Below are 23659 nucleotides of genomic sequence, written 5' to 3'. Positions count from 1 at the left end.
AAGACCTACAAACAAAAACTCCTCAAAAACAACCGCACAAAAAAGGAACAAGATACTACAATCACCCAGTTTAGCTTTGATTGATCATGTAAGACACAGAGAGGACTCAAATGTCATGATACACAGTGGATTTCCACTGAAACATAGTATAGGATACAGAAAGCTTACTATTGAAAAGTGGTTAGATTCACATTTTCTAAGAGTTCTCTGAAATAAAGCAGCAGCTGCCGTCTGTAGATGATGATATCCTGTGGCAACACACACCCTCTCAGGGGTGTGCCTTACCTATTAACTCCTGCTCATCCATTCTGAAACACGTAGACTTCATTGACATCTCCAGGACTCTGATGCACCCATCATCAGATGCCAAGATCACCTTATCTGATGTGCACCAGTCCACATCCAAAATTCGAAAGGTCACGTTTCTTCCACTTCTTAAACTGCTCACCATCTGAACCTGTAAGTGATTGACAGAAAATAAAGTTGTTTACCATTCCAGATTAAATGGTCAGAGATTGGGTGACAGAGGCCCAGAGTATGTGTGCAAATGAATAGTCACTGGCAGCCCATCCCCACATGCAGGCTGCACTCTACAGGCCTCAATCACAGCAATGACACTAAAACATCAATCATCATCTGTCACGCTGTCTTGCTTACAACAGAAACACTCTAAGAGCAAAATTCTCTAACAAATAATTTCTTATAAGAATCTGGACATACTTATTGGAGATTCTATTTTCAGACAAAATGGAAAACAGAGCCAGTTCCCATGGCTGACCACTTCTTCTGCTTCAGTGGCAGGCTGCATAGCTGGGCCTACCTCTTTAGTATCCCACACTTCAGCACCATCATTATACATTGCTATTAGCTTCTGGTTTCCCTTGCCGGGGGCAAAGCGAATCTTCCTCACCCAACTTCTATGTGTGGGTATTCCTCTGAGGACAAAGAAATAAAAACACCAACAGGATATAAAATGAAACACTCAGTGTGTCCACTATTTATGATCAGGTGTGGGGATGGGAGAGCCACTTTACATTCTTGGGAAGCACATTTGACAGGTAGGTCTGCCATTAGTATCTGCTGGAGCAAGATCCCAGGGCTTCTGCATGGCTGCCTGCAGATCAGTGTCTACTGTGACTGACCAGAGCCTGGCTCATGATCAGTCTTCCTCCAAAGTTTAGGTGTCAAGGGACTGACTCAAAGCTTCAATTCCCACTCATGGTTATTGGCCCTATTTACCACTGAGCAGAGGTTTGTTTTTCTTGGCTCTTACCTGGATACTCTGCCTTTCAGATCCCAGAAGTTTAAATTCCCATCCATGTCTCCGAGCACTAACGTATCCCCTTTCCAAGCGATGCAGGTAATACTGCCCATGCTGCCCTAGAAGCAAGAGCAGCAAATCACACAGGAACTGCTCTGCTGAGTCACCATCAGGGCAGAGACGTCTCCTTGTCATGACCACAATGACATAATAAAGACATTACTTAAAAAGTGCTCACTTTAGCATGAATGCCATCATACCCTAAAACTGAACACTGAAAGAGGCACTGCACATCAGCTTCAACTGTGCTGAAACAGGATATTTCAATTTGATAGCCATTCAGTCTTCTAAACTACATGTACAGAGAAGACATGTCTTTTAGGAAGAAATGCTTTAAGAAAAGGAAAATTCCAGAAAGACAAAAATCAAACCAAACAAAAAAATGCAGTCTAGAGCATCATCTCTAAAATAAATGTATTCCAAGGGAAATTCAATCACCCTCAACTAGCTGTGTAATGGTGTGTCTCAGAACTTTGTAAGAGGTGAGCATAGCAGGAGAATGGGCAATGCAGCAGAGGTGCTGAGTGGGTCAGGGGCCCCAAGCACTTACACCCTAGCATCAGACCACCCTGCCAGGCTTGTGTCCCAGCTTCGCCTCTTAACAGGGCATGTCTACTTAACTTTTCTGTGTCTTGGGCCTAATGTGAGTGGAGTCAGGTGCTGATATAAATCTATAAAGCTAAAGCCCAGAAAGCAATGTCTGCCACACTGTAAACACAGCTCGTGTTAGTATTAAATGCTGTTGCTTCTCACTGCTTCTCCACTCATGGAAAGAAGCCTTGCTTAACAATGAGAGAACAATAAAAACATTCAAGAGGGTCTCTACTGTTAGGTCAAGATCATGCCAATGGTTGACAAAATGACCAAGTACCTTTCTAAATATTACATAGTCCTGGTAATATCACAAAACTAAACAAACAAACAAACAAAACCCACCAAAATTAAAAATCAATACTGCAATGAACTTAATAACAAAAACAACAAACTTACATTAAGCACATGAGATTCTGTGCAATGCTCTCAGATCTTATTTCCATTTTTCTGAAATTTGAATAGGATGTTTAAAAAGAGTCTGCCTTTAAGTTTACTTTGTCTTAAATACTTTCACATTTTAAATCTTAGTTTCCTTTTCACATTTTAGAATGAGAACATTATGTTAATTAATCTACAAATTAGTGTTGCTGTGTTAATTCAACTACGTGGCCATGCAGACGCCCTCGTGCAGGGCTGAGGGGAGTGGAGCCATGTGGGGAGGTGCTTCCGTGGCCTGCTGTGCATCCCTGTGGCCCTCTATACCCTCTGCGGTGCTCTGTGATCACTACTGAGGCTGCTGTACTGCCCACATGCCAGGCAGGATGTTCCATTTGCAGGATGAAGGCAAACACCGCGGACCACACATACACACAGTTTAAAACGTGCTGAGCTTTCTCTCTCCTTTTATCACTTTATATACTTCACAGTCTGGGGCCACCTTCCAAAGTGAAAATTTCAGCTCAAAATCAATGTTTAGAACCTTGCATTTGAAAGAACAATAAAGAAAATGCTGGACTGAAATAAACAAAACCCCTTTTTTCTACATACAATATTACAGCCACTGGAAAAATGTCAACTTCAGAAAGAATAACAAACCAAAACCAATTCTCACAGAGTGTATAGATGTCAATCCCTCCCTAATCATAAACCAGTTCCACTGGAGGTGGCATGCTTACTAAATAGTCATTTCTTCAAAGACTTGCATTCATTTGAAACAAAAGAATTCAGTGGAATAAAGAAGAGTCCTTGTACCCTGATTTCAAGACTTCACAGAATAGATGTGCCGCCATCTGAGCTGTGTGCTGTGGCTGCCCTGAGAAGGCATCTGTCCAGAGAGATGAGCAGCATGCCCACAGAGGACCAGCGCTGGATGGTAAAGCCACCAAGCCTGACAATCTGAGTAAGACCCGGGATCCATACGCTGGAAAGAAGGGACTGTGACTGCCACATGGACACTGTAAATAATAATGTAATAAATTTAAAAATGAACACTCATGTCTAAAGTCCAAAGCCTTTTCTTTGGTTAGTAGGAAGGACTGGTGTTTTGAGTTTTTGGCCCCTTTACATTCTAATCTCAGTGTGAAGTAACTAGAAAGTGAAGAGACCAAATTATTTGTAGGTGACTCTGTCAGAGCCCAGAGGATCTTTCCTGTGGTCCTACAAGAGGGGCTATGTGGAGGCTAAGGGTAGACAATGGGGTCTCCCAACCTTTAGCAGCATTACTATAACTTTTCTTTGTATACATTTAAAGTTATTTTCCTATTATAAACATCAGCTTCTCACATTCATGTTAAAAATGTAAGCAATATCAGATATACTCAACAGTAGCTATTACTGTCTTAGATATGACTTATTCTATGCTATAATATGAAAAGATTATGATGCTAACTTTGATTTTAGAGTAATAGTTTTAAATGAACGCCTTCAATTCTTTGTTAATAGGAGAGACTTGGTAGCTAGCCTCTAAAGGACCCTCAACCATTCGAAGGCCTGCAAACGTGACAGAGCATCACTTCTGAAAGTAGGCCACCTGGCTCTCCTAACTCACTCATTTGAGGAGAGCTCGGTTGCCAAGGTGGGAGTAACACAAGAAGTACTTGAAGAAACATTTGACTTCTACTACCCATAGCTTTAACTTTAAAAAGCCATGTGATAGCACCACCTGGGAGTGGATAAACATGATGGCCAGTGTTTATGTAAATGCAGGGAGAAGGTCATCTGGGAAGAGGGAACCTCAACTGAGAACATGGCTCCAGCAGATTGGCCTGGGATGAATTTTCTTTATCCCAACTCACTAAGGACAGTGCCATCCCTGGCCAGGTAGTCCTGGGTTATGTAAGAACACAGGTAAAGCGAGTCATAGTGAGCAAGCTAATAAGCAACATTCCTTCATAGCCTCTGCTTCAGCTCTTGCCCTGACTTCCCTCAGTAGTAATCCAAAGTGTGATTTGAGAGGCGCAGGATGACAGAAGCCCTTTCTTCCCACGGCTACAGCCACGGTGTTTATCACATAGACCCTCACTGAAATCTACTCTCTGCCCCATTTAACTTTAAATGACCTCAGCTAGTCAAGATCCTTAATGGGACACTTTAAATATGAGTTGGCTTTCTAGGACATCTACTCTTTGATGAAAATTTTAATTAAATATGCATTGTTTGAAATCCCTTTTAATGCCTCCATTTAATTATAATCTATATTAGTAAACGGTTTATTAATTAATCTATTAAGAGCAATCTGTAAGATGTATGCTGATGTCAATTATTAACTATAAGTGATTCCACAAGGCCAAATGAGGTATCTACAAATGAGTAAATATTAATACCACTACACTTACAATCTAATTATAATTATTTCAAACTAACCAATGGAAATGCACAGAATATAAACAGGTAAACAGGATGGCCACTACAACTCAGCCATGAACCTTCCTACCCCTTCCTGTCCTCAGTTTTATAAGCAACCTGAGAAAATTCCTGTGGCCTGCCATCGTGGTAAGACGGAACAGCACATGTGGTCTAGGATCATGGTGGCTAAGCTACTTTGCAGTATATGAACTTGGATGGACCAAGTTCAAACTGTGTGACTTCTCCTTGAATAGTAACATTTATTTTACGAGGCTTAACTATGTCTTCACTCAATATAGATAAATAAGATCCCTGGTCATATCTTTGATAGAGATAATACAAGGATGACACTCACATCTGGTGGAATCCGAGCACTGTCTTTCACAGAGTTTCCTTCGACAGTGAGATGATAAACTTGGCCATCGTTGTCAGTAAACACAAAATGCTCCCGAGCAGAGATGTTCTGACTGAGCTCAGACTTACTTTCTGCCTCCTGTAATAAACTTAAGGTAGAGAAAAAAGATAATTTTTCCTCTAGAGTGACACCCATTACTACCCACTGTATAGATGCATTTACAGGAGGTCCAAGAGCATTTAAACACCTCTTGAGTGTTCCCAGAGTTCCCAGTACATTTTATGTGAAGGTGACTGTCTCTATCTATATCAGTGTTCATTTGTGTTTCGGCTAAAGGTGCTGACTTGATCACAACCATGGCCCACTGGCAGGTTAGCAACACTTCGTTTCATTGACAACACTGAGCACAGGGACAACAAAACTGGGCTTTAGTCATCTGTTCTCCCTCATTCTCTGCCAGGACACAGGCAGCATAAAGGTGCACTGATGGGGACCTAGTACCTGATCACAGACGATTCAACAGCACCCAGCTCTGCATCTGAGACCACAGTCTGGCGGGCCATGGCCTCCCGGGTGGCAAGCTGCTTCTTTCTCAGGCTCTTCAGGTTATGAGATGGTGACCACTCCTGCACAGCAGAGACAGACATGCCAGGCTCCCTTCCATTGAAGCCTGCTTAAAGCAGCTGGGCACAGCTACTTATGATCAGCACACAACTGGTTTTTAAGCAAGGACATCGTTTACTGACAACCTTCTAGAAGTAGCTGTTCATGTCTCAAAGTCCACTGCAGTCCTGTGCACCCCAAACCAGGCAGGATTAGAGAATGGAGCTCATCCGACAGGCCCGTTCTCAGGCATAGGTGCATCCACAGCCTCTCACTTCACTGATTATTCTCACACCTCTGCCTACTCTAATGAGCTTAATCCAATTCTGTCTCATATAAAAGTTCCTTTTTAGGGTTTACTTTATATGTGTGTGTGTGTTTGCTTGTATGTGTCTGTGCACCACATGCATGAGTTAGACTGAGTTGTGAGCCACCACATGCGTGCTGGAAATTGAGCCCCAGTCCTCTGAGCTATGTCTCCAGCCTTTCATATAAAAGCTATTAGCATGTAGCTACTGCACATGTGGATATTTCTAAGACAGCCTTCCTTTCCTCTGCTGTCTAGCTTAGGCTGTATGAAATGTGCTACCCTCCTCCTCCTGCCTCTACAGTGCTGGGATGTCAGGGCATGGCCGATTCTCATATGCATGAAAACCTAATTTACATAAACAGCGCTGTGCTACACACCACCCTGTTTCTTATTCTTTTTTATTTTCCCTCACTAAAGTTGAATAACTTTTGTCTAGAAGGACAAAGAGAACTAGTGAGCAGTCTAAGGGAAAAGGGATGGGGGTGTGCTTAACATACAATGAGTACTTGTGTGTCAACTGAAAAAATAAAAGGTGAGACTTACACTGACTGCTAAATGGTCTGATTACTCTGTTTGATCTGCATTTGGACCCCAAATACCCACAGGTCTGTTCTGAACTCTTTCTGGTGTTGATCCATTTCCTCTTCTTCTGTCAACTGGACATTGGCTTTATTTCTATGACTTTTTAAAATTACTGATACTAGACATCATGACAAACTTTATGTTGTTTTACTTCTGGAATAATTAAAGCCCATCGTCTTTCATAAATATATTTATGTTCTTCAAGATACCCAAACAACACATTTTAACAAGAAAAAACATGGCAGGAATGATGTTAATTCAAGCTATGGAAAAGTAACCACCACCCAGATCAGTACCCAAGAGAATCGGCTTGTGGGCATGACTTACCAATGCAGTTACAGCGGGGAAGCTTTTAGACATCTCTCTAAGAAGAGTGCAAGTTCTAATATCCCATAATTCCAGGGGCTTATCTTTGAAAACAACTGCCAAATACTGTCTAAAAAAAACAACAACAACAACAACAAAAAATAAAATCTATCTCTTTTTGCAACAACAAAAATCATCATGAATTAGTTAATAAGCTGAGAGGGTGAGACTCAGACAGCATGTCCCATGCAAAAACAATTAAACTAACATTCAGACTCTGTCTTAGTCAGGGTTTCTATTCCTGCACAAACATCATGACCAGGTAGCAAGTTGGGGAGGAAAGGGTTTATTTGGCTTACTTCCACATTGTTGTTTATCACAAAGGAAGTCAGGACTGGAACCCATGCAGGTCAGGAAGCAGGAGCTGATGCAGAGGCCATGGAGGGGATGTTTCTTACTTGCTTGCTTCCCCTAGCTTGCTCAGCCTGCTCTCTTATAGAACCCAAGACTTCCAGCCCAGGGATGGCACCACGCACAAGGGGCAATTGAGAAAATGCCCCACAGTTGGGTCTCATGGAGACACTTCCCCAACTGAGGCTCCCTTCTCTGTGATAACTCCAGCCTGTGTCAAGTTGACACACAAAACCAGTCAGTACAGACCCCATTACAAGTCATATTCAAAGTGACATTAAACATGAAATCACTGAGGATCCGAGATTACAGGGATGAATTCACAGTGGGCTAAGGGTAAGATTAGCACTGACTGGTCCACGTTAATGGAAAATATCACTGAGACAGACTTGGATGCAGTTTTAGTGAAAATGATCAGAAACAAAATATAATACAGGAAACTGCCAAGTCCACTGAAATGGTGAGATAATTTTTGGGGAAGGAGAAATTGCCAATGAAGGGCATTTTCAAAGAGCCCTTCGTTGTAACAAAGATGAAGACAGGGCTGGGTTGAGCTACTAGAGGGTCTCAGCACCCCTTAAGCAAACAGGTACAGGGGGTATCTCAACATGCATGGTCTAGAGGGGAACCATGGAAAGCATGAAGACATGGTCGAGTCTACACATCAGGATTCATAAATACTGATCAAAACAAACTGGAATGGCTATTCTAGTTCAGACTATCCAGACTTATTTCCAACTGTAGAATACTCAAGAGAAAGGATCTTCCCTAATGGTAAAAGATAACCAGAACAACGTTGACCTTATATGTACCTAATTATGCACACAGAATATCTACCACAAGTCCTTGAGTGCTTCAAGAAAAAACAGAATGAGCCTATAACTAAGGTAGGGAGGCCAGCACACACCTCTCAGAAGTACACAGAATAACTTAACAGAGAACTAGCAAGGACACAGCAGACATGAGTGGCCAAGTAGAATCAAGTCACAGAAGACTGCAATAACAACAGCTTTTCAGGTCACAGGGGACATCCATTAAGACAGATCAGATACTGAGTCATGTGACAAATTACACTAAATCTCCAAAGTCTGAAATAACATAAAATATGCTCTCTGCCTGCAAAGAACTAGAAAATAACAGAAAGGTATATGGGGAGCAAGAGGGGAAACCCAAATATATAAATATGCTGAGGGAATGTTAAGATAGGATGGCATGAACTAATATGAAAACACAGCGCATCAAAAGTACAGGCACTTGTGGCAGGAAATGCTCTCACTACCATCAATGCATCAGCATGTACCAGCAGCCCTACATAGTATAACAAAGAGACAAATGGCCTGGAGATGAGAATGATCAGAAGTGTCTTTATAAGCAAAAAAGACTATCTACACAGAGACTTCTAAGAGACCAACAAAAACATTACTAGAATAGCTCAGCTTAGCGTGGTCACAAGGTTCAAGGTCACCATCAGAAACTTCCCTGTAATTTCAGTATATATTTTGATATTATTAATGTAAATTCAGTATATAATATTGAAAATTGAGATAAAATCCACTTATAACAGATTATAGAAGATACAAAATATTTAGTGACATGTAAGGACTTACATATTGAATCATATACAATACTGCATGTAATACTATATTGAAAAGTATATAGTATTTCTGGACAAAGAAGACATAAATAGGTAATGGTATGTGCCACATTCATGATTTTGAAGTTGGCTAAAATGTCTGTTCTTCCCCAGTCTAATACTCAGATCAAGACCCCTAGAAGGTGTTTTGAGTAAAACTGACAAGCTGCTTCTAAAACTGATATGGAAATCCCAAAATACATTGCTATCAACTACAATCACATTTATCTTTTTTCTAAAATGATATGACTCTGGGATGAATTTAACATGATATGAGATTAATGAAGCCAGAGGTTTTAGCCAGGGTTTCTATCACTGTGATGACACACCATGACCAAAAGCAAGTTGGAGAGGAATGGGTTCGTTTGGCTGACACTTCCATATTCATCACTGAAGGGAGTCAGGGCAGGAACTCAACCAGGAGTTGAGGGGGACCTGGAGGCAGGAGCTGATGCAGAGGTTCTGGGGGGATGCTACTTACTGTCTTGCTCCCCATGGCTTGTTCAGCTTTCTTACAGATCCCAGGACCACCAGCACAGGGATAGCTTCACCCACAATGGGCTGGGCCCTTACCCATCAATCACTAATTAAGAAAACGCCCTTCAGCTGGATCTTATGGAGGTATTTTCCCCCTTGAGGTTACCTCCTTTCAGATGCCAGCACAACCAGTTTTATGAGTTGATAAAATATGTTTTTCCTGATAAAGACTGCTGTAAGTGTTGTACTTTTTGAGCACAGGATTATTATGAATGCTCTCATTTTCTTGATGTACAGTTTAGGTTCATTTTGTTTCCAATAGTCTTCTGACTGTTTTGTTCCAAGGGAAAATGCACATAAAGTAGGATTAGTAAAAACAAGGAAGGCAGGTAAGGGGGAGGCAAAGAGAACAGAGCATCTCCAAGCTGTCCCACATCAGTGGTCAAACTCTACTTTTTGATATGGCCACATGTAGTTATTTGCTGAAACTAACAGATTTCAAGAATATTGAACATACCCCTACTTTCTTAGAAGTTAAAAAGCAGTTGTGAGATGCCTAGATACAACCGTAGATGGTATAGGTTGACACTTACTTCAAATGAGATACTTTGATCATTTCAATGGGTGATTCATCATTGCCACGGTCACCACGAAAAGCAGTGCTCCTCCCTTTAATTGAGAAATGAGAAGGTGAACAGCATGCACCACATAAAAGAACAAGAAGCCCTACCACCTGATGCTGCCAGCCACGCCCTCTGCCTCCTGGTCACTCAGTTCTTTGCTTCAAACTCAGTTCTAATAATTAAATTTGAAATAATCTTAAAATATGAAAAGGAAACAAAAACATATTACTTATATTCAAGTATCTATTTTATAAAGAGGTATTTCAATGTTAAACTCCAGAGCTGTTGCTGTCTAGAGCTTTAGCACATCTGTGGCCTGGCAGCACTCATTGTGCATTTAAAGTCACTGAAGACACAGCATGGTTTCAAGTACTCATTAGTTGGGAGAAAAAAAAAAAAAAACCTTAAAATGAATACTGAAGATTTCTTATCCTATGTGCAAAGTATTAAATGAAATATCTGAGCACATCACTACCAAAAAGTCTTTCTGAGTGAAATTTGGGAGTTATAACTATATGTTGTATTAGTTAATTGCCAAAAGAGAAGTTTTCATAAATAAAAAAAAGTCTACCTTTCATTTTAACACATATATTTTAATGTCTTCTTGTGAGATTTTTATTTACATTGAGTTAAAGGAACAGTTGAAAAATAACGGAACACACCTACACACCCTGCTCCTGCAGGCAGCAAGTGCAATCTATGCTCCAAAAAAAATGGGCCTTTCTAGAATCTGCTAGTTTACTAACCTCTAGGGCAGTGGTTCTCAACCTGTGGGTCATGACTCCCTGGGAGAGGGGGAGTGGACAATAATGACCTTTTCACAGGAAAACACAGATATTTACATTATAATTCATAACAGTAGCAACATTACAATTATGAAGTATGAAATAATTTTATGGTTGGAGGTCACCACAACATGAATAACTATATTAAGGGTTGCAGTGTTAGGAAGGTTAAGAACCACTGGGCTAGAGCTTCCAGCCACAAAAATCTACAAGCTGAGCACTCATACTTTTCTCTTTAGGAAATAAGCAACGTCTGGTTATAGACAAGAGAAATCTGTAAGAAAAGATTCTAAATTAAACAACAGTCCTGCTGAAGAAAACAAATGGGAATTTTTAAAACAAGTGAAAACTAATTATAGTTTTGCTCTAACTCTGGGATATGATATTGCTTGAGGGAAAGTCAGAGCCAGTATGCTAGGACTGGCCAGTAAGGTAGGAACCTGGGACCTTCAGTCCCCACGCAAGTTATGTTCTGGTATTAGAGCAACACTGGGATGAGGGCATGGCTGATTCTTTAAGTTAACACCAGCTACACACAGAAAACCACCAAACGCTTGTTACTCCTACACATTATTATTTAAAACCATCTGCATATATTGATTTTACTTTTGTTTTCTTGCTCGGTTGGCTGGGTTTTTTTTGTTTGTTTTGTTTGAGATAGGCTCTCACTACGCAGTTCTGGCTAGCCTGGAACTCAGTGAGATCTGGCCACAATGCTTAGTTATATTATTTTGCAGAAACTCACATATTTGAAATTACTGTATTTAAAATTCATGTGCTATTATAAAGTTCTTCATTCCTGAAATTCATTAGGTTCCATGTTGTAAGTAATCCTAAATGAGTTATTTTACCAAAATGCTTTCTTTTCTATTACATTTAGTTATTTATTGAGTCTGTGATTTTGAGTGTGCAGATGTCAAAAAATACTTGTGGGGATCAGTTCTCTTCCTCTACCACTTGGGTTACCTGCTGAACCATCTCCCAGATTAAGAACCCTATCCTCCCCTTTTTCAATTATGAGACAGGGCTCATGTGTTCTAGGCTGGCCTTGAACTTGTTATGAGCCGAGTATGATGCATCTTCTTCCTCCTGCGTGCTGGGATCACTCCCAGTTTGTGTGGTTCTGGCACTAGAACTTCATTCACTGTATGAATGAGCTACTTCTAGCCGTGGAATGTTTTGTATTGCAAAGACTTCCTTTTGTTCCCTAATTCAATCAGCCTGTAGCTATCAAAAGTTTTAGATTTGAGCATTTAAAAATCATCACTAACCTATACAATTTTTGAAGGCTTCCTATAATGGTCCAAATTCTAAGCCGAGGACCTAAAATCTTCAACTACAGAAAAAGCTTAAAAATGATCTTTTAGAGAGCCAGTGAAGTGGCTCAGTGGGCACAGTCGCTTGCATTGACTTCTACCTCGGGAGCTGACATGGCTAAAGGAAAGGACTGGCTTCCAGGAGTTGTCCTCTGACCTCTACATGAATGTGGCTATACATAAAACACTGAGCAAAAGAAGACTGGACCCCACCTTTTGTCATGCACCTGTGAGTTCAGCTAATGGTTTTACCTTGTGCTACACTAGTGGTGTATACACAGAAACAATGCTGTGGCTTTTCTAGGGCAATTACTACAGATCTAGAGAAAGTAAACAGGATATAAGAACACACACCAAGGCCAAAGCAAATGCTCTGAGGACATTTTATGCAAGCAGTGTCTCCGATCAGCATGATACACCACCCTACATTTTCAGGAAGGTGAGCCACAGACCTGTTGGGAGGTCAACCAGCTGAAGTTCATTTCTCACTAACCCCATGTTGTTTGGGGTCGAAGCAGCAAAAGAAAGGAAACTGGTCAAGCTTGTCCATTCAACACCCCTAGAAAGCAAACATGTTTTAGGTTTGTATTCTTTTCTCATTTGAAAAGTTTATTTGAAGAATTAGGGTTTGCCTCACTTTATTATATAATGTAACTAAAAATATTATTCTTACCCTTTCAGGCTACATTAATGCATAGCCTGACATATGTGAAATTTGTTCTAATTAAAATTTTATATCCAAGTGTAATGACAAGATAGTTCTCAGAATCCATACCATTGTTAAAATGGATACTAAAATCTAGCTAGGGAAAGACACTTCACAGTGATATTTAATAGCCGAACTGCTTAAAGCAAGCAGCACAGAAACATTCAGAGATGAATCCTTACAGTGACTGCTAGGGATGTTATCAAAATTCCCAGCTGCAAAACTAGAGCAAAATTTGATGGAGCAAAGAACCTGCTTTCAGCTTTCAGATGGGGGAGGCAGAAGCTCCTAATGTCCCATCACGCAGAGATGAACCATGGGCTCAGGAAAGGTCCCCTGACAGGCCAGGATGGATGCCCTGTCCATGGGACTGACAAGCATGATGATACATTTTCTTCCATGTAGTCAATCGAGCTAAAACCAAAGTCTCACGTTTGGTCCCATGTACAGTTGTCCAACAGTATCCATAGGCCAGCTCTTTGCAATGCGAATGGTAGAACCCAGGGCTGCTCTCACAATACAATGGCAGATGTGAGCAGCTGTGAGAAGCTTCAGGATCTAAACTCTAAGCCTCAAAACTTTATTATTGATCCATTATGAAAAATGTATATTGCCCTCTGATCTACAACAACCTTAATGCATGAGATACTTCTTGCTGTCTCTGTCCTGCTCTTTTCCCGAGCAGTACAGCTGTCTCCTGTGTCTATGTAAGCTCCTGTCTGCAGCTTTCAAGGCTATCAGACACTTGCTGCATCCAAGCTCATTGCTTTATCTTCAGAACTTTACTTGCAGTCATTTTTTTTTTTTTTTGAGATATTCTTGCTTTGTATTCCAGGCTGACCTCAAGCACACTATGTAGCCCATAGTCACTCTCCTGTCTCAGCCTCCCAACTGTGGGATTATCAGGGTAAGGCACCACAGTTAACTCTCATCTGCTATGTTAACTACAAGCATTTTCCTCATTGGTTCCTGGGTACCCACGTACTTGTCTTTCCACAGAAGGACAATATAATCAACAGAGAGCCAAAAACAGCATCTGAAGCAGTAGCAATTCCTATGGTAGTTAGGATTAGAACCATTTCAAAACAAAGCTGTACCGAACACCCAGATAATGGCTGCTTGGAATGAGCACACTTGGGCACTTCCACTCCTGGCTCAGGTTCTCACCTTTCTCCAGACACAGTGGGATGGACTGACTCTAGTACTTACCCTCTGCACCTCAGTCTCATTAGTTACACAGAAAGAGTACAGAGGGCACTGAGAAGGACTAGCCATTATCACACTCATGGTTAGCAGTCAGGAACTAACTGAAGCCTTGTTGTCTTCATCAGGCCTATTTTAAATAAATATACCTACACTGATTATCATACAACTGGGCCAATCACGAGGAAAATTCTTTTTTTCCTCTTCTTTCTCTTTTCCTCCCCCTAGCAGGTAAGTCCTCACAATTTCTAGAGTAAAAGGAAGAACTCACTGCATCTGATCTACTGTCTATAAGCCCGGTAGAGTCAAGCAGATGTTTGCTTAGAGATTCCCTAAGGCCATTTCCCAAGTCCTGCTGCTGCCAATATCAACTCGCTAATTCATAATTACACTTGCTATGGTGGTGTCAGTGGGTCTGGGCACTCATCCATTATTTTTAAAATGACTTCATTAAGTATCCAATATATACATGCCAGTGGCTATGTGAGATGCTAAAGATGAGACGGACACACCTGCTGTCCATCTGGAGCTTATATTCTCTCAGAAAAGGAACAGTATGCAAGTATATTTTGCAATACCTACCACAAAAGAGATGGCAAAGAGCTCAACAGGAACTGTGTGAGCTGCACACATCTGACCTCAGAGACCAGCTCTGGAAACTGTGCCATCTGACCTAAGTCTGGCCGACCTAGGTAACAGCACAAGAGGCAACAGGCTAGCTGTGTGTGTTGCTGAGGATTAAACCCAGGGCCTCAAATGTGCTAGATAAGAACTCTACCAATGACCTACTCGCCCAGCACCCTGACGTGTCTTTAAGGGAGGCACCATATCTTGCCTAGCACCTCTCTTCTGTTAAGCAGCGTGACACAGATTCATGAAGTGCTTGCCCTGCTCACAGGTCCCAGTCCCGAGCTGTAGCAGAACCTGCAGGGGCTGCTTATTTGTAATCTGGCAGTGTGACCATGCTGCTTTTGAACAGAATACAGCAGCAGCTTATACCTTCTTAAATAAAGTAAGATCAAACTGGATTTCAAAGTAGATTAGATAAGGAAGGGGTTATCTATCTGTCAGAAGGAAAGAATTAAAAGCTCCTGTCAGACACTGCTGAGCTTCACATGGCCCCTGGGATTAGAACACTGTTGTCTAGGTTTAACTCTAATTCTATACTTAATATCTAAAGGTCTAAGAACAGCATCTCATCCCCGACTGCTTCAGACTCACAGGCTGAGTATGCCAGGCATCTATAGTACATACAACCCAGAAGCGACTTCTCAAGAAAGTAAGGAGCACACAATTCTGCAAGACTAATCCTAGGATTGCTCTGCAAATGTCCAGGTAAACAAGAGAGACCATGCCACTTTCCACAAGTAATTCAATGTAATCAAAGCAATAGAGAGTCAATCCATGTCTATACAAACTACTGTTTATAAGTTTTTCATAGTACCAGGATACTATTTTAAACTCAACTCACTGGACAAAAATACAAACAAATATTCTAAAAGAGTCAACCGTTCTACTTTATAATTTCTGCATCTGCCACTGGGTTATAAGCACCAAAGCCTCCAATTATATAGTTTTACAAAAAATGTTCAATAATGTCTGTGAAACAACCCTTATAAAACATTGAAACATCATTTCCCTACAGCCTTCCCATATACTGTCATCAGTTTGTTTTTTTCCTGAGACAGAGTTTCTCTGTATAGCCTTGGCTGTCCTGGAACTCACTCTGTAGACTGTAGACCAGGCTGGCCTCTAACTCAGAAATCCACCTGCCTCTGCCTCCCAAGTGCTGGGATTAAAGGCGTGCGCCACCACGGCCCAGCTTACTGTGGTTCTTATACAGTGCCTGGGAACATGTCTACCTACATATGATTTAAGTACATGAAGCAACTATCTAAGTTAGCCTTAATTTGCATGTGAAAAATCAAGAATACATTAGGTTTATTGCTAATTGGTTCAGAACTTTTTATAGTACATCTGTGAAATTTTCATAATGGTTTTAATTGTAATTCTAAACTGCATTAATTGAAGCACAAAGACAGCAGGATTTTAGCATCCTCTTGGGTAACATCTTTGAATATAAAGTCAATTACCTTCAAAATGTCAACAAAGAGAGAAGTTTATATGAAAAGTGAGGCATCTGCACATGATCATTCCCAGCTCCTCTGTGAGCAGGATATCTATCCCTCAGAGGACTCAACAGTTTCAGGATCACTAGGCCACAAATAACACCACAGTATGTGCAACTATGTGGCATTATGCACAACCTGACTGAGATAAACCAGTTACTGAGGTTCAGAATTCAGAAAGTAAAGACAACATGCTTGATCTTCTGGAAGGTCATGTCAAATTCTCAGCATGATTCTTGGCTCAGTCAACATTTAATTTATTGCCATCATCTTCATCCATGGACATTCTTAGCAGGAGATCATAGCTACAAGTATAGAACTCAGGCTCTGATGCTTGCGAGGCCAGGAGTGACTCCCATCCACCTTTCCCAGGCTTTGCATTACTGGGTTTCTTCGTCTGTCCCTGGAAAGGTGACAGCACCTACTCTTTAGGGTTGTGGTGGGGCCAATGAAATGACTGACACAACATATTGACACAGAACATAATCTTCTGGATAGCAGCGCACAGTTCTGATTGGTTGATGTCAGCCATAAAAGGAACAACTATACACAAAAGATAAGGGTAAAAGGGAAGGAAGAGAATGAGAAGACAGAAGACAGGGAAGGAAGAGAATGAGAAGACAGAAGAGTGGCAGCAGAGATCACTGGAATGAGTGTCAGGATGGTCTGACACTCAGGGCTCTGGGGCCCTGAGGCCAAAGAGATACAGTGCTGTGCGATCCCAAGTTCAACGTCCCAAAGACATTACTACTATTTATGTAAATGTACTTGCAGAGATGCTGGAGAGGAACAACACAAGACAGTAAAAATAGTCACCTGGGCTGAGCCACTGGCAGTGGTCTTAAAAGACATTTCTATTATAATCACCACCCATAATACTCAAAGGTTAACCTTGCTCTATCTAGAAAACTTACATTGAAGTATGCTTACTAGATCCACTAAGGCTTTCAGTGTACACAAGACTAAATTACAAAATGTACAACACAGAGAACCTTTGTTTTTTCAGTAGAAGATCATTAAGCACTGGGCTGGGCATACTGTACATACATGTAACTGCTATAATATATCACTCACAGGCAAAAAGGGAAAACGTTCTGCATTCAGCAAAATCCAGCTGTGGAGAGTGTCTAAAGCGGCACCCTAAAGCAGATGCCAGGGGCTCTCTGCTCTAATTTGGCCTTCTCTCCAAAGCCTCGACACACACTGCACTCACATACACACGGCATCTCAAAATCAAATAAATGCTTCTCAGTTTCTGTCTTGGTGATACCCAAACTAACAATTAAAAATGAGCAGTCCTGACAGATCTTAATAAAATTGAGAAATAAACTATATAAACCTGCCAACAGTGATTTCCAGTGAGAAAAGAACCTGGAATTAGGAGAAATTCACAAAGCAGACAATGAGTGCCCACTGAGTGCCCACTCCTAATGAACCCTTAGCTAGATACCCATCAGTCACCACGGCACACACCACTGCAGAACATCAATGCAGAGAAGCCGAGGAGACCCGGTGAGCGGAGTTTTTCTGGCATCCTGTTTGTAATCTCAGTGTTGCAGCCATACTCACTTGACTTCACATGAGTGGACACTTAACTCCTTGTGCAGCAGACCACTGGTGAGGTGGTACACTAGGACAGAACCGTTACTTGTACCTTTCAAAAGGATGGAAGAGACAAAGGCTAATTTAGTAGGGGTGTCAATTCCAATCAAAGTCTTTTGTTAAATTTATCTTCTCCAAAAGCATCCAAATTATATACTTAAAAACAAGTAATTAAGGAAGGAAAATCTGTTTCCATCCTTATCAGAATGGGGCTAATCTCACGTCCTCTGAAATCTTACCTGACTTCAGGGACATGTATTCTCATATTATCTAACTTCACAGACATAATATTTTAAAATATAAATCAATATATATTATAATTTAAACTTTTCTACATGTGAAAGTTGATATTTTTGAAACTCAGAATGTTTATAATAAAAGTAACTAGCCTGAGTGCTCTATGTTTTGTTTCTTTTAAATAAATTGGCAAGACAATATATTATGATGTGGACTGTGACTTCTGAAGTTAAACTCTGGCTCAGCTTAGGTGAGCTGCTTACTCAACACTGAGGCTACATTTTTAAGTTACTGAAGCTCTTTAAACTACAAGTAACAAAAATCTAATTTTAGAGGTCAGGTGAGAACACACACTCAAAGCATGGAGCACAGCACTGGGTCCCTGGTGTTAACCTGGTTAATCAGCATTCTGCTACCACTACCCCAACAACAGCTCACAGCCATTGCTATGCCTCAAGCCTTTCTGTCCCTGACAGTCCCTGACATTTCAGAAACTTGCTGACAGAGATAATCTCAAGTACATGGGCTCACCGCACAATTACAACTAAGACAGAAACAGGATAGAAAAATATCTCAAGGAAATTATTTACACAATTTCCCCAACCCATTTCTTCTTTTAAAGCATCCCCAAAGAGAATAAAAGAACTTTCTAGAAACCAGGAACCTAAGTATTTTATAAAATGAGTTTAACAAAAGAATAGGCCAGTACTCACCAACAGCAAGGAGTGGCTGATACATCTTAATGTTTTTTGTGGTCAGAGGTGGGCACATCCGGATAGCAAACTGAGGGGAAGGGAGTCCTGAGAGCAGTCCTGTCAGCAGGAATTTGAGGTGCACTTCCTGCAGAATGGAGCCTTTAGGGTGTTCTTCCCCAGCAATTGCACTTTGCCCTGATATGTAATAAAAACCATAATGAATCTGCTCACCAGGTCTAGAAACAAAGGTGTGCAGTATCCCCCCTAGGGCAGCAGTTCTTAACCTGTGGTCACAACCACTTAAGAGGGAGGGGTTGGGAATGGGAGGGGGTCGAACAACCCTTTCAGGGGTTGCTTACAACTATCAGAAAACAAAGTTATTTACATTATGATTCATAAAAGTTGCAAAATTACAGCTATGAAAATAATTTTATGGTTGGGGGTCACAACATGAGCAAGTGTATTATAGGGTGGCAGGGGCATTAGAAAGGTTGAGAACCACTGTGCTGTGCAGGCTCACAATAGCTTTAGAGCTGCCATGGATCTTAGGTCACATCAGTAACAACTCAAGGATTTACTTCAATAGATTCGGAACAGATTACTCCAGGGTCATGCTACCCAGAATTCAGGGACCTGTGCCTTCTGAGAAACACTACTTTAGACAGAGCTCTGAGAGAAGCACACTGAGAAAAGGCTTCAGGAGGAGAGCCGAAGGCCTGGCTTATAGCACTGTCTACAGACTGAGATGCTACAAGACATCCTCTCCTTACTGCCTTTCTGCAAGGCTACTTTTCAGCTAGAGGGACTGGGTAAGACACATTAAATTAATAAGAATAAAAAAAACACCCAAAGAACTCGTGATTTCATAAAAGAAGTCTTAATATATATCATCACAGCTATAAAATGCTCAAGACTTTATATTTAAGAATGTAAAATAACAAATAAATGTACCAGTAAAAATATATGCAACATATAAAGTACCACTGTAGATATCACTTTTGTTTGTTTGTTTTTTCGAAACAGGGTTTCTCTGTGTAACCCTGGCTGCCCGGAACTCACTTTGTAGACCAGGCTGGCCTCGAACTCAGAAATCCGCCTGCCTCTGCCTCCCAAGTGCTGGGATTAAAGGCATGAGCCACCACTGTCCCATGGTATCTTTTTTTTTTTGAGACTGTAGCCTGACTAACCTTGAACTTGCTGGTGGCCCAGGATGACCTTGAACTGTTCCTTTTGCTCCTACCTCTGGGATTTTACAAATTTGACAGTTCTGGGATTTACAGGCTTGACAATTAAGTATTAAGTTGCAGTATCATATATGCATTGTTTATGCAAACTGAATAATGATTCCAATAAAATTCTAAACTAGGAAGATATAAGTAAAATAACTATAATAAAATCAAGACTGTTCACTAAAAATATACTGGATTTGTCAAAAATACACAATAAAAGACATACATGTACACTGTGAAATTAGATTACTAAGAATGGGTGAGTATAATCCTTGAAGCTATTCTGAAGTCTAGAGCAATTACAGGAAAAAAAAAACCATTAATTTATTCTGGTTAAAACAACCCCTTGGGATTGGCCATACAAAATTGATACCAACTGGTAGAATGTGGTGAGAAGGTAGGTTTGACAGATGTTCCAGGATTAGCTTAGAGATGACTCCTGGGAGCTGTCCCATGTCTCAAGCATTTTCCCTAGGAGGCAATTCACACAGCAAGGCAGCTGAGATCTCAAAGCCCAGTAAACATAAGCCAGTCTCCATCTCACTGAATTGTTTTCCATTTTGGCCAAGTACATGGTGAGTTTCAAATTAGAAGTTTAATTAAAAGTTTTTCTTAAAATGTTTTCAAGTGGGCTGGAGAATCAGTTGAGTGGTTAAGAGCACTGGATGTTCTTCCAAAAGACCTAGGAATTTCTGGCATCTACATGGCAAATCCCAACTGTCTGCAACTCCAGGTCCAGGGGATTGGATGCCCTCAAACAGACATACATATAGGCAAAAGACCAATGCACATAAAATAAGGATAAAGATAAATAAATCATTTAAAATAATAAAAAATGTTCAAGGGACAAATCTTTATTAACACTTAAGTAAACTCTGTTGTCACGAACTGCTTGACAGTCTATATCTTTGGTTCACTCGGGCACACGAACAACACAAACTCGCCTGGGTCTGCACCCATGCTGCTGACTAGTTTTGCTCACATTCATAATTCTTGTACTTTAATATTTTATACTAAAAACAGACAAAAATCAATAAACTTGGAAAGTTGCTAATAATCAAATAATTCTGCAAAACTTGTCAGTCTGTCTAAACTTCCTCATAGGGATTTGTCTGGCAAAATACACAGAACTAAAAGATGGTGTAACTGAACAAAAGACTACAACTGGATGAATCACGACGCAAGTAAGGTCATCAAGGTCAGGGTCTTCCCCAGACAACAGAGGAGTGCAGGACTGGAGACCACTGTTAAGTGTCTTCTCCAAAGCCAGGGAGACAGAATTTACATGTGCTTCCCATCTACTGCTGTGTGGTTAACGGCATGTCTGTAACCTCTCTGGGACCCATTCTCTACAGAAATGTGGGGACATTAACTATGCTGCAGGGCTATAAGATGCATCATGTACTTGACACAGCACTAAGAGTAGTACTAAGCACACAGAGAGTATCAGCTGATTGCTATGATCAGTAAGGTAATGTTCTTTGAAGTATGTTACCTGGCATTTAAACAAAACAACTCACTAGATAATATCCATTCTCATTTATATTATGGAAAGATAACAAAGCAGAAAATCCATGTTTTATAAAAACCATTATAAACCATGTTGATAATTTTAAAAGAATTAAGATGTCAACATTGCCTGGTATATTATAGTCCTATAATTTCCAGTTTCATAACATTTGGCAATGTTTTTCCTTTCATATCCTAGCTCCATAATCATGCAATGACTAGATATTTTATTTATAAATATCTGTTGAAACCAAGAATCTCTAAAAGAGAAAGAGAAAATGCCCACCAAAAATTTTCCTTTTCTCTAATATTGCTTAGCTAACTTATTCCTTCAGTGAATCTTCACAGCACATACTGTTCATAAGCCCTGGGGATACAGAACTGAATCACTATCCTATTCCTGTAGAACTTATGACCTACTAGTCGAGAGATAAACCCACAGTTCTAACACTATGGTCACTATATTAAAGACTGTAAAAGAGCACCTAAGTGAGGTTTACACCAAGAACAACACTTGTGCTGGAGTTTGAATTACAAGTAGTAGAGAAAGGAGAGAGAGGCAAGTAATGAATGCCAAGCTGTGGGTCAGGGAACATGCAGGCTCTAAGGAGGGACAAGCTGTGGGTCAGGGGACATGTAGGCCCTGAGGAGGGAAAGACCATAGAGCAGAGCCTTCAACCCATGTACCCATGATCCTTTCTTGTAGTCTCTTTCATTTAGATCAGAATCTTTCGAGAATGCAATTCTCTAAATCCGACAACTGCAGAGCCTAACATAAGATATCTTCATGCTTAAATATTTTAGACTCTGGTCATTTATTTAGGAAAAAAAAATTTCACATTTTCATTCTCCTGAAACTTTGACTTTATAATAATTGCCAAGTCAGTCACTCTATTAATTTTGCACTTCAAAAAGAATATCTAACGTGCGAGTTAGAGGAGAGAAACAAGCTTACCGATCATATTATCTAAGGAAAGGTCTGGGAGTTTATTCTGTAGTACTCCTCCAGGAATCCCACAGAAAGACACTGGTGAGTATAAAGGTGACACACCGGAACTACTGCAACGATACAGCGGTCAGATGGTTACATGGCTGTAAAGCCAACTTTACACACCAGTTATTAATCTTCACCACAAGTAAAGCAACTGTCAGAACATAATCTCTAAGTGATCTACTGCCTCTGTCCTTTAAAATGACTTTATTAAAAAAAATTGTCCTCCACTTTTTATATGATTCTGATAATTACAACAGAAAACAGCAACCCCAGCCCAAACCATGACCCCGTGCGGCATCCCCTCACCTGTCCGTGCATCCCCTCACCTGTTCATGCAGCCCCTCACCTGTCCGTGCATCCCCTCACCTGTTCTGTGCATCCCCTCACCTGTTCCATGCATCCCCTCACCTGTTCCGTGCATCTCGACTGCACACTGCAGACTTGAGTTCCCATATCATAACTCTGCCGTCGCTTACTATGAGGGCAGCTGCATTCTCATTAACAGGACAGCACACCATACTGAAGGGACGGACAGTTTTCGTCACCCTGATTGCATCACACTGGCTTCTCAAGTCATAGGTAAGCTCCTGAACAGGATCTAGATCTTAAGGGAAAACTGTCTCTTTCAGATGCCAGTGAGGAAGCACAGCAAAAAAATACCACCTTTTTCAGTGTAAATACCCTCAGCTACAAGGACAGCATTTTGTCACTAGTGCAAACTGCCCAAACTAGAGCCATGTTTTACTATTACTAATTTCTTCACACTGTAAAGAGAATTGATGTAAGAACTATGTGCAAGTATAATCTGTATGATCACAATACCTTGTCTTTAAATTTTCTGCAGAATGCTTTGAAGAACATCAATGAACAGCGCACAGTAGACTATCCTTTGCAGAAGTCTGAAAACACCCATGCTTTATAAAATTTCTTCTGTCTACGTGTAGTACACCATTTCACAAAAGCATTATCTACCTTCCCCCAAAGACCAATCCGACACTTGGGTGCCTTGGAGACTAACCAACCTCTCTAACTTTATAAAGAAAGCTACCACAGTGCAAAAGTCAAGGTGTGCAAGGTAAAGGAACACAGCAGAGGACACAGTCACAACAGGTCACATCTATTTGGTTTGTGCGTATGTCAAAAAATAACGAAGTGCTCTCTCCTGTACAAAGGAGGCACTGGGCATTTGCATTATCCTATGTCGCACATGTAATTACATGCATTATCCTATGTCACACATGTAATTACATGCATT

At 40.7% G+C, this 23659-nt stretch overlaps 1 protein-coding gene across 1 annotated transcript in view; it reads right to left on the bottom strand.

The window, feature by feature from the left end:
* Positions 1-23659, bottom strand: part of Wdr11 (WD repeat domain 11) — a 43280-nt gene that overhangs the window by 9109 nt on the left and 10512 nt on the right. The window contains exons 8-19 of the mRNA XM_031388505.1: positions 22813-23008; positions 22366-22469; positions 18691-18867; positions 17708-17792; positions 12553-12659; positions 9970-10045; positions 6877-6985; positions 5556-5680; positions 5055-5202; positions 1274-1380; positions 821-935; positions 286-457 (exon numbers count right to left, since the gene is read on the bottom strand). Coding sequence (XP_031244365.1) covers positions 286-457; positions 821-935; positions 1274-1380; positions 5055-5202; positions 5556-5680; positions 6877-6985; positions 9970-10045; positions 12553-12659; positions 17708-17792; positions 18691-18867; positions 22366-22469; positions 22813-23008 — 1521 coding nt within the window. The remainder of the gene's footprint in view (positions 1-285; positions 458-820; positions 936-1273; positions 1381-5054; positions 5203-5555; positions 5681-6876; positions 6986-9969; positions 10046-12552; positions 12660-17707; positions 17793-18690; positions 18868-22365; positions 22470-22812; positions 23009-23659) is intronic.

The sequence above is a fragment of the Mastomys coucha genome, unplaced genomic scaffold, assembly GCF_008632895.1.
Source record: "Mastomys coucha isolate ucsf_1 unplaced genomic scaffold, UCSF_Mcou_1 pScaffold21, whole genome shotgun sequence".
Lineage (NCBI taxonomy): Eukaryota > Metazoa > Chordata > Mammalia > Rodentia > Muridae > Mastomys > Mastomys coucha.
The sequence above is the reverse complement of the archived record's forward strand: the minus strand, read 5'-3'. Positions and strand labels throughout refer to the sequence as shown.